General features: G+C 33.0%; 2 protein-coding genes across 3 annotated transcripts; both read left to right on the forward strand.

The window, feature by feature from the left end:
- Positions 1 to 3,768: 3,768 nt before the first annotated feature.
- Positions 3,769 to 7,308, forward strand: LOC139515480 (zinc finger MYM-type protein 1-like). Its single transcript, XM_071305053.1, has 2 exons — positions 3,769 to 4,094; positions 5,253 to 7,308. Exons 1-2 carry the CDS (start codon positions 3,769 to 3,771, stop codon positions 7,306 to 7,308), a joined length of 2,382 nt encoding a protein of 793 aa, XP_071161154.1.
- Positions 7,309 to 7,624: 316 nt separating this feature from the next.
- LOC139517712 (flavin reductase (NADPH)-like) lies at positions 7,625 to 12,819 on the forward strand. Of its 2 annotated transcripts, XM_071309072.1 has the most exons (5): positions 7,625 to 7,819; positions 8,160 to 8,302; positions 10,466 to 10,673; positions 11,582 to 11,746; positions 12,546 to 12,819. In XM_071309072.1, the coding sequence occupies exons 2-5, from the start codon at positions 8,165 to 8,167 to the stop codon at positions 12,689 to 12,691; spliced, it is 657 nt and encodes a 218-aa protein (XP_071165173.1). In that variant the 5' UTR covers positions 7,625 to 7,819; positions 8,160 to 8,164; the 3' UTR covers positions 12,692 to 12,819. The 2 variants fall into 2 exon arrangements, with proteins under 2 accessions (XP_071165173.1, XP_071165172.1); XM_071309071.1 differs by lacking the exon at positions 7,625 to 7,819 and having other exon boundaries at positions 8,085 to 8,302.
- Positions 12,820 to 17,612: the final 4,793 nt, after the last annotated feature.

The following is a 17,612-nucleotide window of genomic DNA, read 5'->3' on the forward strand; positions in this document are numbered from 1 at the left end:
CTCTTTTTTGAGTGTTTTATTTATAAGTAGAAATTAACCTTTTATATAGGTCGATGTAACACATAGGTTTATATATAGAACAGAACAGAACAGAACAGAACATATTTTATTTCCAATTAAGGGCCCACAAGGGGCATACAGAGCATACATGAATAAGGAAAAAGAATATTAATTTGATAGATACATACAATGTAGATACAAACATTATTTTACATACAGTAACAATACAATTACTAACTCATATTCACTTTAATAAATTTACCAACAGCATTAAGGACCTGATTGTCTTCACAGTTTAATAAATAAATAAATTTATGCTGATTATCCAGTAAAGAAAAATTTGGAATTCTTTGGCAAACAAAGTCAAAGAGAGCATCTCTATCTGATTTAGAATTTTCACAGTTAGTTAAAAAATGGATTTCATCTTCAACACAGCCAGAGGAGCATTTTTTGCAAATTCTTTCATTTCGTGGAATATTTGAAAAACGTCCAACTTCAATTTGAAGCTTATGAGCAGAAATACGTAATTTGCATATAGATCTTCTTAAATCAAAGTCCTTTATTAAAGAAAGATAATTTTCATAACCAAAATTCTGCTTAAATTTCACATAATTAAACAGTTTTCCATCAGAAGCTTTATTTTGGCTAGCATACCAATTGCTAATATATTTAGTGTGAATTAATTTGCTAGATATGTTCAAAAATTTATATTGTCCAAAATGTTTTACTTCTGGTTTAATTTCAAAAACTTCTAATACTTTCTTAGCAAATGAGTACCAAGAAGTTATGTTAGATTTGTGAAGCTCTTGGCTGCATTTATAAGCATCTTTCAATAAGCTGAATTCAGTTGTAAGATTTTCAAATCTATACCAGTATTTTACAATTGACTTTACAATATCATAATGTAAGGGGAAACGCCCCAGTTCTGATAATACAGCAAAATTGACACTCCTTTTGTGTACACCAAGTATAAACTTAGAAAATTTAAGATGGAGATTCTCACACTTAAGATTTTTAAAAATATTTTCAAGATTAAATAAGGAAGACTGTAATTTATTACAAGAAACATTATAACCTCCCCATACCTCTGAATTATATAACAGAATGGGTTTAAGGGTATGATCAAAAATATGAACACAAGATTTTATTCCAGGAGACAAATTGATAAAATCCTTTCTAAGTTTATAGTAGGCCTTAAGAGCCTTATTATAAAGTTCAGTTTTAGCTAGATGAAAACTTCCAGATGCAGTAAAGTGAACACCCAAATATTTGTAATGAGCGACACAGTCAATCAAGTTATTCTGCAGTCGAAAATTCGCTTGAATTTTCCTTCCAGCCTTATTAAAAATTATGACTTTAGTCTTTTTAATATTAACTTTAAGGCACCAGTCAGCACAATATTTTTCTAGCTGATCAAGTCTACTTTGAAGCCCTGTGGCTGATGTTGACATAATCACAATATCATCTGCATACATCAAACAATTTAATTTCTCGGAGTGCAGGGAAACTGCATCCAGGCAGGAGTCAAGATAAGATGGGAAGTCATTTATAAAAATTTTAAATAATGAAGGACTCAAGTTGTCTCCTTGTCTTACACCTAATTTAATGCTAAAAGGGTCAGTGAGAGAAGCTCCAACTCTTACACATGCTTGACTATTGTTATACATATCTGATATAATATTATAAAATAAAGTACCAACTTTCATATTAATAAGCTTCAGTTTAAGACCTATATGAATTACACTGTCGAATGCTTTGCGAAAGTCTACAAAACAAGTATATAATCTGCCCTCTTTATTGTGACAGTATTTGTCTATAAGTGTTTTTAAAATAAATATATGATCTGAAGTTCTGGCATTTTTTGTAAAACCAATCTGAGAATTATGAATTAAGTTGTTTTGGTACAAAAATTTGTCAAGTCTTGTATTCAAAATATTGTTAAAAAGTTTACCAATGGTACTAGTAATTGTTATACCTCTATAGTTAGATGGATCACAAGGATCATCTGATTTAAAAATTGGCGAAATAAAACCATCAGCCCAAATCTTTGGGTACACACTATTCTATATATATGTATACATGAGGCTAAGCGATTGGTGCTGTAGTGTATCAAAGGTGTGAGTTCGAATCCCGCTGAGGGACGGACAAAAATTTGTCAGTATAAAATCTAACTCTAACACTGTTTGGTGTAATTTTCAGACTTATATATATATATATAAACGCCTTAAAATATGTACACAACAACTCCAAATACAAAAAAAAGGCAACTATAAATGTAGTTATTTATAAATATTTCGGATAACAGATACCCTTCCTCAGTCAGATTCTGATGTTAAATGAATCATCTTTAAGTCTTCTTAGATTAAACTATTACAATCTTGAAATTTATACAATAAAAAAGTCAAACCGATCATCAAATAAGACGCTTGCACCATTCTAAAAGTATGGTCCGACCGTACACGTATGGTCGGGGTAATTAACAAGTTTACAGTAAATACTTAACTCTTCATATGTATGACCCTTCTGATTGTCGCGTCATTAAAAAAGATGATACCAAAGGTCATTTTATTATATTATAATGATAAAAAGATTAAACTAAATAAAAATAAGCAGTTTCACGCATTTGATTTTACTCACTAGTAACAACTATAGTAAACACATTTTATACCTATTGTCATTACCGATTTGTTATTACTCAAGAATGGCAACATGTCGACTTTAAAAGATAATTTCCAAAATTTCTTAAGAACTTTTATTGGACTCTCAAGACCTGAGATCGGTACCACTACATGAAGCTGGTAAGAAGGTTAACTTTTCCCTCAAAAGCAAAAAGAGTAACTGCGAAGCAATCTAATTAAAATATAGATCTCTGATATCGTTATACTACGTTATACTATTCATATGTTTATAACGTCATAAAAAATGCATAAAAGACTGAAGGAATCATTCTGTTTAATAATGGAAAAAACTGTTTTTCAAAATATTAAATAGTTTTGACGCAAATCATAGTTCAGTGGTTACAATAAATGAAATATGTTACGCGGGACAACCTAAAATTCGCCGTTTTTTAAAAATGAAGCTTGTCGCATGCAGCATAAAACATAGTTTCAACAATTATTTTTTTCGTTTTTATTTTAAAAATTATTACTTTTTAAAATACGTACAATAGCAATGAATATGATATCACAAAATTATATATTTTGGACTTGCATCTTGCCAACTACACCGAATTTTTAATGAGGTACGAACATCGCGCGTAACGTAGAATAACGAAATCCGAGATCTATAATTTAATTAGATTGACTGCGAAGGATCGTGCACAACCAAGCAGTGCAAATTCAAAAAAGCTATTGCACTTACAATTATTTGTTTTAATTTCCAATGTAGTTACGCCCAAAAAAAGACACACTAAATTTTAGTTTGAAAGATGAATGTGGCTGATTTAGCCAGAGCGCCCTGTCCTACCCATGCAGATATTGTCTGTGGCGTAGCTCCATATACGCTGTCACGCCATGGCGTGCACATCGTGAGTTCTAAAAAAATGTTTTACACCGAAATAAAACAAACGAGTATGAAATTCAAATATAACATTTCCCGTAACCATGTTAAGTAGAAAATCATAGTATACAGTATACTATAAGTTATAACTAGTCTTATCTTAATAACGTCACAATCCGTATGTAAAATCAACCGTTGCCGGAATCGTTTTCTAATTTATTTGCGTGATTAATCTTCCGGTACTAAACGTAACTAAAAAGCAACGTAAACATGAGCAGTTCAAAGCGTGACAAGCCTAAATGGCAAACTTTAGACAATTTTTTCACCAAAACGCCTTCTAACAGTACAAACAGTGATAGTCATGCAGAAGCACAGCCAGCAGCAAACAGTCGAGACTCTGAAACGTCAAAAATTGACGATGAACTAAGCTTAAGCGCCGCATCAGAGTTAGTGTCATCGCCAGTACAAAAAAATCTAGGACCATCTTATCCAGATATTTCTTTGTTGAAAGATTCGACATCCTTAGGAAAAGATGAAAAGTTACAACTTTTGACCAACAAATGGAAAGATGTTCACACCTTCAAATTTCCGACAAGGTAAACTAACTCTACTTCAATAAAAAAATATATAATGCTAATCCCTGAACTAAGAAGATTGCAGGGGTAGTTAACTTAACCCATGTTTTTGTACAGATAAGGGTTAACTTGTAAATTTCGTACAATAATTTTGGCAAAACTGAAAGGCTACTTCATATTGTACTGTGTTGACACATACCTGTCGAAATAAGGCGTCAACGCATCAAAAATAAAATAAAATAACCTTCCAAGACTTCACTAATTAAATTCCGCAGTACTACCTCCAATGCAAGGAATAAAATAATTAGCCTCAAATGGTCAATCAATTGATTTAAAATTTGTTTAAAGAAGTATTTGTATATATGAATGATAGTAACTGTACATGCACCAGACATGTTTGGTAAACGTCAATGAGGAGTCGACATAAAAATAATCGAGAGGCTATGAGGTCACTGTGTTTTTTACGCAGATTAATTTCATACAGAAGCTCGTACCATTTGTATATATGTGCCCACGATAAACCGCAAAACCTACCTATCCGAAATAAAGAACATATTACGCCATGGCGTTGTCAGTTTGTTTTATATTTATGAGTTTGACTGTCCCTTTGGTATCTTTCGTCCCTCTTTTACATCAATACAAAAGTCAGATACAGTTACAGCTACCAATTGATCCCGTCCGTCCGTCTGTCCACCACGTATTTAAGTGGTACCTGAAGTGTTTAATCAGTAACTCCAAGTGCATTGAACCACTATTATTAAAATTAATTTATTTGCAATTTTGCGCCTGTTCCAAGTCGGGAGCCGCTGGTCAATGTTAGTCTACTCTTGCTTGTATTTTTTGCTGTATTTTTTTTTAGTGTTTGGTTCCTTTTTTGCTGGACTATCACACATCATTGTTTGAGGGTTTGCTGTGTCCGTATATGGGTGCTAGAATTCTCGCTAGTTCCTTTTCTCTTTTGTCGGAATTTTGTCTCTTATTGTAATTCCCCATTTCAAAAATGCACTTACTTGCTTTTCTATTTGCATTGTGTTTATATACATATAGAAAATTTGCATCTCCTAGCGTGTATTAGTATCTAGATTTTTGTCTGTGCTGAACTATGTAATGTTCGAAAATATACATTCGATTGTTGACGCAGGGTCAGACATGTATAGTGTCTTGTTTTTTTTCTTCCAGAGACCTCGGCAATCGTCAACGCCGTCTTTCGGCGAAGTGGCTAACAGAAAACCCATGGCTTAGGTATTCTATGAATGATGATGCCTTGTATTGTGCACCATGTGTTTTGTTTGGACGACAGGAATCAAAAGATAAGCTCTTCATAAATAAAGTGACAGACTGGTCTAATTTAGCTTGTTTTGTAAAGCGGCACCTTAAAGATGGATCTCCTCATTTCACTTACCAAGCGATGGCAGATGATTTTGTTAAAGTTTGTTCGAAAGATTCGAAAGAAGAGCCAATTATATACAAAATTTGTGAATATAAAAAAACACAAGTAAACCGCAACCGACACATCTTATTAAAAATAATGGAATCTCTGTTACTCTGTGGGAAGCAAAACATTGCTATTCGTGGGCATACCCCAGAGCGAAGTAACTTCATGGCTATTTTGAATTCAAAGGCACAAGGTGATCCTATTCTGACCGAACACCTCGCGAACGGTAATAGTAGAGCAAAATACACATCCCCTGATATACAGAATGAAATCATCAACATAATTGGAAATCAAATTCGCACCGATATTGTTGATAAGTGCAATTCAAGCAAATTCTTTGCCCTGATCGCGGACGAATCAACAGATGTCTCGACGCGGGAACAAGTATCTGTTTGTCTTAGATATATACAGCGGGATTCTCTTAGTGGTGATATTTCTATAAAAGAAGACTTTCTAGACTTTGTCATGACGACTAGTACTAAGGGTGAGCATTTAGCGGAATTACTAATCGAAACTTTACAGGGTGCGGGTGTCAACATCGCCAAAATGAGAGCTCAAGGCTATGATGGAGCTGCCAACATGTCCGGCAAATATAACGGTGTGCAGGCCAGAATATCAAGCATAATACCAGAAGCAACATATGTACATTGCAAATCGCATTGTCTCAACTTAGCGGTTGTTCACAGCTGTAAGGACAATTCGGTTCGAAACGTCATGACAGTCGTCCAAGAAATAGGGTTTGCTTTCGACTATTCCGCAAAGCGACTACAAGCTTTCTTTGACGAGCTTTCATCAGACGCGGCTACGAAGGAAAATATGGAAAAACGAACTAAATTAAGAACTCTATGCGAAACTCGGTGGACTAGTCGTGCAGATGCTCTGTATACGTTCAAAACAGCGTTTCCGGTAGTTGTCCACTCATTAGAACGGTTACAAAACTTAGGTGACGACAAGACAGGCCAACATCTTGCGTCGCTAATGAGATTCCAGTTTGTAATTGCATTAGTAGTATCAGAGCATGTGTTACAAAGTACAGTTCATTTGTCAATTTTCCTGCAAGGTGCTGAATGCGACCTTCTAGAGGCTGTGAAGGAATGTAAAACCGTAGTTGAAATGTTGCGTTCTGAGCGAAATGATGATAACGTTTGGAACGAGCTATACCAAACCGCTCTAGATATGGCAGAGCCTTTTGATATAGTTGAAAATGTTCCTAGACGGTGTGGAAGGCAGACATCTAGAGCTAACCATCCAGCCGATACACCCAAACAATATTGGCGAATCTCTCTCTACTATCCGTTTCTAGATCATATGATCACAGAACTTAATGCTCGACTCCTCAAGTCAGAAACCCGTTTTAATGCACAGTATCTTCTTCCGTGTGTGGTCGAACAGATAACTAATGATCAAATTGTCACAATTCATCAGACCTACCTGATGGATATTGGGTTGTCTTTAGAAGATTTCAAGAGAGAAGTTGAACGCTGGAGAGCTCGCTGTCGAATTTTACCAAGAGAAAAAGTGCCGACAACACTGTGTCAAACGCTTGATATCGTCAACCCCGCATTGTATCCGTCTATTGATACAATACTTTGTGTTCTCCTAACAATGCCCGTTGCTAGTGCTACAGCTGAAAGGTCGTTCAGCGTACTGAAACGTTTGAAAACGTACATCCGTTCCACAATGAGAAATGACAGATTGTCGGCTTTGGGTTTACTGCACATCCACCGTGATTTTGAGGTCAATTTAGACAAGGCCATGGACGTGTTTGTTGCAGCTAAAAAACGAAGGGCAGATTTTTGAAAACTATTGATGTTTCTCAATAAAATATGATCAAATTCAGTCTTAACTATTTGTCATTCAAACCAATTTTAGGCCCTCAAAACCCACCATTTTGCGTCTAGTAAAAAAACAAATCTTGGGGGGGCAATCCCCCCCAAACCCCCCCTGGTTGGCGTGCACTTCAAAGGGACCCAGCTACGCCCCAGATTGTTTCAGTTACACGAGTTTTAGTTCTGATGGGAACATTGGAGATTTATCTACTGAGAGTTTCCCTTTTTATTTTATTTTTATTAAGAAACCAGATTTAATAACTCATGCAGGAAGTGAACAAGCCGCTACGTGTCTTGAACCATATTTACAGAAACTGTCTTACAGTATGTGATGCTATGTACGTCATGTATACGTACATGTACATGATTATTAGCAGATCCAGGATTTTTGAAGGGAATATCTCCCGATAATTGAAGTTTCTAGATTATTATTTTTTGCAATCAAAGGAGGTGGTTGGATCCGCTACTGAGTTACAAAACGTGTAAGTATAAAGTCATTTACTTTAATGATCTTTAATATACCGTTATAATGCTTTCCTGATTTAATAGCAAAATTCTTTTGCATTCCCAATACAGTGGATTGCATATCAATCAACGTTAATGATAAATAAAAATAATGATTATGACTGAACGGATGATTGTAATTATGTAAATGTATATATGCTGCATAAAATCGAATATGCAACAGTCCAAAGGGGAATAACTAATCTCACATTTGGTGTATAATTTTAAAAGAAGAGAGATAACTCGACTTCCTTTTCATTACAATATTACCTCATCAAATCGATGACAAGTTAAACGTGTGTATATCAATACTGACAGATACTATGAAGATTGCCGTTCTTGGTGCAACAGGTCCTACTGGGTTGCAGTTTGTGTTGGAAGCATTGAAAAATGAGCATGAGATATTTGCTTTGGTGAGAAATCCTGAAGGACTTAGCTCAGTAACGAACGATAAACTTAAGGTATGTAATATGGTTTAAGTTGCAAGTACATGTGTAATTTTGAGAAGCGATAAAAAAATTTAAATGAATGGGAATATATCTAGCAAAGTTTCAGGCGAGGTCAAACTAAGTAGAGGTCGAATTTTTATATTTAGATTAAGGATCTTTGTAATTTTTACCTGTTCATATGGACTATGTTAGGCTATTTTAGAATGTTAACTTGTAAAAATAAATGTGCAGTTTGTCACATCGTTATTTAACATGTGTTTGTAGTGGAAAGAGATCGTCACCTTGAACAAAAATAACACGGTTTATTCAGAATAATTTTAATTGCCCATTATTGTTACAACATAAAAGGTAACAGCTGGAATGGGTTTATTAATAATACAGACTTTTATAGACTGGTTCATTTTGTATTAAAATTTATACGTATAACATCATAAATGATACCAATCAATAACATTGAAAGCCTTTTATATAATGATGGCCTATATGATGAGTTGCATTATCTTTAAACAAATTCGTCGATTTTTCCTTACCAGATCTTTGCTACTGCATTAATTAGCTAGAAGACTTTGCCCAGCCTAACATTAAATCCCTAAGTTTGTTTTACAGTGTACTTTATATAGTTTTTCGAAATATAATAATGTTCGGACACACGGACATCGTAAAAATTTCTTGTAGAACTTAAACTGAAAAAAACTCGTCAATTATAATTCTGGGTTTAGTAATTTGAGCACAAAATTTGTACTCCCGAGTACTGAGTTAAGTTTTATAACTCATAGACAAGGTTATATATATATATATATAACTGCGTCTTTACAATAATCAAGTTGAACCTTTAATCTATATCATTATTAACAGAAGAGATAGCTGAGCGACCAATGGTCATTGTAAATGTTCATGTCACTTAGTAAATAATTTGCCTGGAAGATAAGTCGACATGTATATGACGGGTGCGGAACCAATGTTAAATATACAACGCTTTTGACTTTTGAAGAATGTACTAAAGCATTATTTTTTCAACTTAACTTTTACAACATGTTCAATAACCTACAGGAAAAAGTCTTTTTAAAAAAAAAAGCAATTGTGTTTAAATTTGTTTATCATTTTTCAATTGAAATACACGTTTTTCACTTGAGTTTTATAAACACAACGTTGTTTAAAAAAAATCAATTTTGTGTTGTGGACCCCCCCCCCCCTTTCCACATGTTATGACCGACCGGTTTCTTCTTGTCAAACTCGCAGATATATTTGTGTAAAGCAAAAAAAAAAAAATGCCTTTGTCACTACAACCTGATGAATATAATACATTGATAGAATGGATCAGAAATACGAAAGGGCAATGCAATTTGAATAACATGTTCAGAGTCACGTAAAATTTTATAAACGAAGTGAGGCAGAATACAAGCAAGGAAGCCGATATATACTGGGACAGTTTTACTGTATGTATTTTTTTGAATGTGCACTACATAATATCTGAGGTCATCATTTACGCCACATAGCCATATCAATTCAATAATTTGTCAAATATTTAGTTTGTAATGATAAGATAGAAATATACAGTCAATGAATACCACCAGGTACTTCATATCTATCTACATATTAAATATGTATCTATATCTAATAAAGCTTAAATAAATGTAATTAATAGGATCTTTGATTTTGATTGGTTGATAGCTAGTGTGAATTTTTGCATTTCATTATGCATTTATCAGATTCCAGTATCTCCGGGATATATGATACATTTTATTTATACTCTCTCTGCAGTGGTTTTCATTTCGCAAAACAAACGTATACTAGTATGCCCCTTTGCCCTTCAAGTAGATGTTTAATCTTTTTTAATTACGGCTTTTTTTTTTTTGGCTAGCTTCTTGGTAGACAAATGGATAATGAATTGAAATTTCGAATGTTTAACTTGAAAATATGAGTTTAAGAGTTTTGTGTTTATAGGGATATTTGTGTAAAGTACCAATCTTCAATGACGAGAAGACATTTCCCTCGTTTATAGCGGCATAGAAAATTTAACCTTTTCTGTTTTTTTTTCTCCCCTCCCGAACATTATGTATACGTACCATAAAAAGCTAGTCGTTAGTTATCAGACAATGTTACGACGCATGAAGAATAACAAAAGTAGATTATCAAATGTATAAATACTGACCATGCTTGTTTTTGCTTAACAAGGTGAAAGAAGTGGACATCCTTAAAGAAGATGACTTGGTGGAAACTTTTAAAAACACAGATGCAGTGGTATCCTGTCTTGGATGTCGACCAAGTTTTTTAGGATGGTCCCCAATCACATTTTATTTAGACAGCATAAAACCAATTGTGAACGCCATGAGAACGGCAAACAAAAGACGTCTTATTTGTATGTCTGCGTGGGGAACAGTTAGTAAGTATATTTTGTTACGAGACAAAAATTACATTTTACATAATGGTTTTTATACAACATGATACAAAAGGAAGGTTGTGATTGATTTTTGGGGTTATGACCCAATCTGTTTATGAATTAGGGGACAATTTATAAACTAGGATTTTCTGGTGCCGGACAAAAACTTGAGTAAAGGTCTATAGGTCTTTATGAATTGTACAACAAAGATGCCGAGTCGATCAGATTTTGCCTATACTTCTAAATGTCTTGTGGTTGTTCTACTTGGGCATTTTGAAATTCAAATTTTCTATATATACGTGTGAAGGTGAAGCGAATTTTTGTGAAGATTTATTTATCTAAATACATTGTATTTGTGTGCCCTGTCTTGTAGAATGCATTATGTTTTTGTGGTATTCTGGTAACGATTAAAATTGAAAGACAAAGTTGTGAACTATAACAGGTCATTTTACGTTCTTCAACAATAAAAAAAAAGCTCAAACCATACACTAGGAGTAAGCTTAAAACAATAAATGTAAAACAATAAGACAAGACAGCAACTATCGACAACCAATGAATTACATGTTCTTACCTTGGGGCAGATATTGGGGTTTAACATGTTGTAAAACAAACTTTGGAAAGAGCTTGACTTGCAGATTGGTATTCAGGAAAAAGAGACAAATACTTTTTATAGTATACTAGTGACAGAAAGACTACAGATACAAAATACTGATATAAGAGTAATTTACAATGAAGTAGCAGGTTAATCGTGTTTATGCGTTATAATGAGATAAAAATCAGATGCCACATTTATCGGTTTTGAATTATACTTTATGGTTCAATGCAAGCTTGCCAAGTTGGAATTTTGTCATATGATCACAGCATTCTTGTATTACTTTTATAATTTTCATATTTTATTTATAATTTTCAAGGTACACCCGAAGAACCAAGAATAATAAAATACTTTTTGAGACCGATATTTCTGTCAAGTACATTGAAGAGTATGTCAGAAATGGAAGATTATTTGAAAGAGTCTTGTACGGATATAGACTATACAGTCGTACGACCACCTGGGCTTACTAACGATCCCACTTCAGGTAAATACAAATACAAAGATAATATTGAAACATTAGGTATCTAGAATAGTTTATATTATTTAAGCATTCGCTTATGAAAACATGAAACAGAGACGTTTGTATCATAATAAATGTGGTATACGAAACATTCCGTATATCTCTTTTAACCATTTCGTTGAATTAAAGTAAATTCAAATGAAATATTATTGTTGAACTGTTATGAACTGGAAACTACAATGTCATTATCTATTTACTTTATGAAAGAATATATTATGGATGTTTATGGAATATTCTCTTTTCATTTTGAATTTATGGAAAACATTGTAAAAGGGCGTTTTGGTTTCCTATGTCAAAAAGATTAGCGGTAATACATCCAATGACTACATTTGTTAACCATGAAAATTGAAAAACAAACTTTTCAATCGTTGATTTTTTTAATCAAACAAAACTAATCTGAAATGTTTATGGACAAAAAACCTTTTGTTTTATCCATCTACCTACATATACTGAGGTAAGCTTTCGCTTTGGTAACAAAGTTCCATTATTACACTTGAAAGATACGAAGAAGCAATTTTGGCTTATTTGATTTTTGATTCAGAAACTGTGCGTTACTAAAGTATTTAAAGACAACTTCATCTCTTTTGTAACATTACATCATAACGGATATTTTTAAGCTGTATCTTACGTGTTTGTGACGTTTGATGTCATACATCCCGATGAAAGAGTAATGTCGGTTATTTTAGTTAAAAATAGAATTACACTTCGTTCTTTAGTAAAATGATGAAACTGTGTCAGACTATACATTTTCCACTTTTTACAGGAAAAGAAATAAAAGCAGAAGAGGGACAATGTATTGCAGATATTGTCGGAAGAATACCACGGCGTGACGTTGCAAAGTTTATGTTAGAATGTGCTATCAGCCACGACTGGAACAAGAAATGTGTTGCTATAGGACTTGAAACGTAAAGAAGACAAAACCAAAATTTCTTCTTTTATTAATTTATTTTTTCATTGTTGTAAAGAATGCTATAATAATATATAAATCTTTATCTATGCTTATTTTAATGAAACCAATTAAAAAGGGTATAAACAAATAACTGTCTCTGATATAACAGAAAAAAACGTACTCCAAGGAAAATTCAAAACGGAAAGTTCCTAAACAAATGACAAAATCACAAGCTCAAACACATTAAACGAATAAATAACAACTGTCACCAACCCGACTTAATGGTGTTATAGCTAACCAAACCTCTGACTTGTATGACAGTCGTTTTAAATTCTATCATATTATATTGACATGAATGTGTGATCAAAATAAATAGACATAATTAATTTAATTTAGGTAAACCTGTAAAAATAGGGGTACAGCGGTCAACATTGTGTTATAATTTTCATCACTATAAGACAAACAAATAAGTCAACAAAGAAAAACAAAAAGGTCTAAACATGAAGCACACGAACAAAAACGACAGACAAGAATACAAAAATTTACTATCATAATAGCACATTGACGGAATGTATAGGGCCTTGTCAAATGGACATTATCAAAAATAGAGTAAACAGTAAACTTACACAGACAAATAAAAGAACACTATAACACGTAATAAAAATGATAAGCAACGACAGTACCTAGAATCAATACTTCAAGACTATCGTGTATCATTTGTGAAGTTGATACGGAATATTTATCAATAACATCTAGGTATCTTCTGATAATTTTTTTTAGAAAAAGGACGAGGCGTTTTTTGTTATACCCCCTGGTTCATATAGGGTCATTTAAGCGAAATTCCATATAAAGAAACTTATATTGTTTGTCTTAAAGCATAAAATATTAACCAATTTAATATAACAGAATCTAAGTAACAACATTGAAAGAGGAGTCCTTATAGTAAAAAACTGACAATACAATATTTTCAATTATGGTCCGAAAAGTTGACAGCTGCAATAAGAAAATGATGATCTAATTAATTAAATAACAATACAGTTTTCGAAAAACAAATATGGCAGATATGAATCAGCGACAAGCACTCACGTCTGAATCACAGACTTTGGTCAAACACATTAAGAATAGGCAGGTTTAACATATTTGTGAGCGATCAACCTATTGATCTATATTGAAAGTGATTTAACAGCACAACACAAGAAAAAAAAAAAGTCAGTTACAAAATTGGTAGATAGGTACGAAGCACACAAAAAACCAATAACACGTTGTATTGATATAACAGCGATCGCAGTCATTGAAATCTCCCGCTCCCGTTACGCTTCAGTGATTTCCTATAAAAACCAACCAAAAATTTTCAAAAACAGGGGGCTAAATCCGCATCTGGATCTGCAAATTTTCCATAGGCTTGTATAAAATTGAGAATGGAAATGGGGAATGTGCCAAAGAGACAACAACCCGACCATAGAAAAAAAAAAACAAAAACAAAAAAAACAACAGCAGAAGGAAGGTCAAGTCAGGAATATGACAGTTCTTGTCTATTCGTTTTTGATGCGTTTTGTTATTTGATTTTGCCATGTGATTATGGACTTTCCCAATTGATCTTCCTCTAAGTTCAGTATTTTTGTGATTTTACTTTTCACCAACAGGTCTTCAATGTAGCGAAAAATTCCAGCACCCGGAGGCGTCCTTCAGCTGGCCCCTAAACAAATATATATACCAGTTCAGTGATAATAAACGCCATACTAAACTCCAAATTGTACACAAGAAACTAAAATTAAAATAATACAAGACTAACAAAGGCCAGAGGCTCCTGACTTGGGACAGGCGCAAAAATGCGGCGGGGTTAAACATGTTTGTGAGATCTCAACCCTCCCCCTATACCTCTAACCAATGTAGAAAAGTAAACGAATAACAATATGCACATTAAAATTCAGTTCAAGAAAAGTCCGAGTCTGATGTCAGAAGATGTAACCAAAGAAAATAAACAAAATGACAATAATACATAAATAACAACAGACTACTAGAAATTAACTGACATGCCAGCTCCAGACTTCAATTAAACTGACTGAAAGATTATGATTTCATCATATGAACATCAGGCACAATCCTTCCCTTTAGGGGTTTAGTATCATACCATCATAACATATATGAGAAGAACATAACCCGTGTCATGCCAACAACTGGGTTTTGAATAAATGTGTTCAGTTCCGATGCAAAGACCGTATAAGTGAATAAATATTAACGCCAAAATATGCAATCTTTAATGACCTGACAACAGTATCGTAACTATATCCCTTTTTAATAAGTCTATTCAAAGGTTTTGTTAGTTTTTGAGGTGAATACTGACACCTTTGTGCTTTATAAAGAATATTTCCATAAAAATTGGATGTGAAATACCTGAACATATAAGAAGTCTGCATGTTGAGCTATATTTACGAATGATGTCCTTATACCGATGATAAAATTTAGTAAATGTTTTGACTAGTTTGTGATATCGAAAACCCTGGTGTAATAATTTTTCAGTAATACATAAATTTCTCTCGTTAAAATCTAAAACATTGTTACATACACGAGCGAATCGTACAAGTTGAGATATATAAACACGGTAAGATGGTGACAAGGGAACGTCACCATTAAAAAATGGATAATTAACGATAGGAAATGAAAAATCATCTCTTTTATCCTAAATTTTAGTATTCAGCTTTCCGTTAGTGATATAGATATCAAGATCGAGGAAAGGGCAGTGGTCATTGTTAGTATTAGCTTTATTTAAAGTAAGTTCAACAGGATAAATTTCTTTAATATACATACTGTAGTCGTCATTATGTAAATTAACGAATTCAAATATCCACAAAAATACATTTTTTTCTTAATTCACGAACATGATTACATACGAAAATACACGAATACACAGTTTTTAGCTATGTTTTTGTTTATTTAACAAAATTATATGACCAACAAAACACTGTTTAAAGGGGGCTTCGCTGTCAAATCCATGTTTACAAATTTAACTCAACTTCTCATATTTGATTGATAACAAACCAAAACATATATCCAAATTTGAAAAAGTCAAAAAATAAATAATAATGCATTAATATTGAATCGATGTATCAACATGTGTGTATTTTTTTTTATCCAGAAAACATATAATTTTAAACCATCGAGATGACCTGTTTTAAACTGCTGACGATAATATAACCTGATATAAACATGAATTTAAATATAAACAGATACCGACCATATGCAATTTGCTTTTTTTTTTTAATTTAGATCTGTTTGATTGCATAATTTACGTTAAAAAGTATGTTTATCGTTGTTTTATATGTATAAGAATGTTTTTTTTTTTGATCGAAGTATTCGTCCAAATAGGTCTTCTTTGTTTCTTTTTAAATGTTGACATTCTTTTCCTTTTAATAGCTGAATACATCATAACCAATCTTCAGCATGGGGTCACATGATTACGGATTAATTGAGGTCGAATTATTCACTTGTAAGTGAATAATTCATCAGCGATTGTTAAAAAAAAATGATATTTTTAGTTTTAAAAATCTCGTAGCTAATGCCCCTTTATATATTTTACTACTGTGTTTAATTGATAAAATCTAAAATGAAATAATACAAAGATCAACGAGTTTACATTGGTCGTATCTAGATTTACTGGCGCTACTGTTCCTTCCGGTTTGCTTCACGTTTTGCTTGAAGTAACTTTTTATAAGTAACCATCAGAGTGAATGTTGTTCACTGTTGAAGGCCATGGTGTGATACTTGTTCGTTGCTCTTTTGTTATAAGGCGAATAGTTGTCTTGTAATTAGCAATTTTGCGACATCTGCTTATTTTGATACTTAACATGGAAAATAAAAGGAAAAGACAGATAAATCTAACCAATATGGCAATATTTTTTTTGTTTTTCAAATTAACAATTCAAATAGTACGGCGGCTTTGTGAAGAATTGTGCACATCCTGCAACAAGCATGAAATTTGGCAAAGACCTTCCTCAATTATTATTATCTCAGATAGGGAGGCATTTGAAAAAAATGTCTCACTTCCGGTAAAATCCAAAATTGCGGACAACATACTTGAACCAGCCAAATATCGAAAGCTAGCATGAGAAAAGGTGTTATTATCATGCTACTATCATAATATTTGGTAAAAACCTTTGTTATGTACTACTTATAGATATATTATATAAATTAGATGTCTTCAAAAACCCTACTTCCGGTAAAATCCAACATGGCGGACATTGTTCTAAAATAAGCTTATGTTTTAGAGAGGGTAATTGAAATGTGTTTTAACGTTTTGTCATTATCATTACATTGCGCAGGAACCTTTCTTTCGTGCTTCTCATGGATACATTGTATAAGACATATGTCTGTAAAACCCTTACTTCTGGCAATATCCAAAATTGCGGACATATAAATATCAATTTCTTATTTTAATATTCAACTTTTTTCAAAATGTAAAGAAAATGTTGTTTTTTTGTTCTGGTCATTAATTTTTTGGCTTGACGTTATCCTTACAACCACTAATTCTATTATGTTGTAATTGTTTATTTACAAAGTTAACACTTCCGGTAAAAAAAGAAAAAAAAGGCATACATTTCAAAGATGAGTCCTCAATCCATATCTTCGATGTAGAGTTTTGGATAGATTGATTAAAACAAAATAAAATCACTAAAGTACTTAAACATTCTAAAATAACTTCTATTCGGCCAAAAATACATGTTTAGTCACGGACATAACCACATGAACATAAAGCAGTGCGTGGGAGACTCTATTTTCCATATTAACAACGACCGCGGCTTCCTTTCTTACATCCACAATGTACAAGCTTCTAACAAAATGATGAGGCCTCAAAAAGAGTTTTTTAAAAGGGATCCTCTTTTTCCTTCGCCATCTATTAGCGCCTGAACTGGGAAGCATAAGAGCCAATTCCAAGCTCATCCC

This window comes from Mytilus edulis, chromosome 3 (assembly GCF_963676685.1).
Source record: "Mytilus edulis chromosome 3, xbMytEdul2.2, whole genome shotgun sequence".
Lineage (NCBI taxonomy): Eukaryota > Metazoa > Mollusca > Bivalvia > Mytilida > Mytilidae > Mytilus > Mytilus edulis.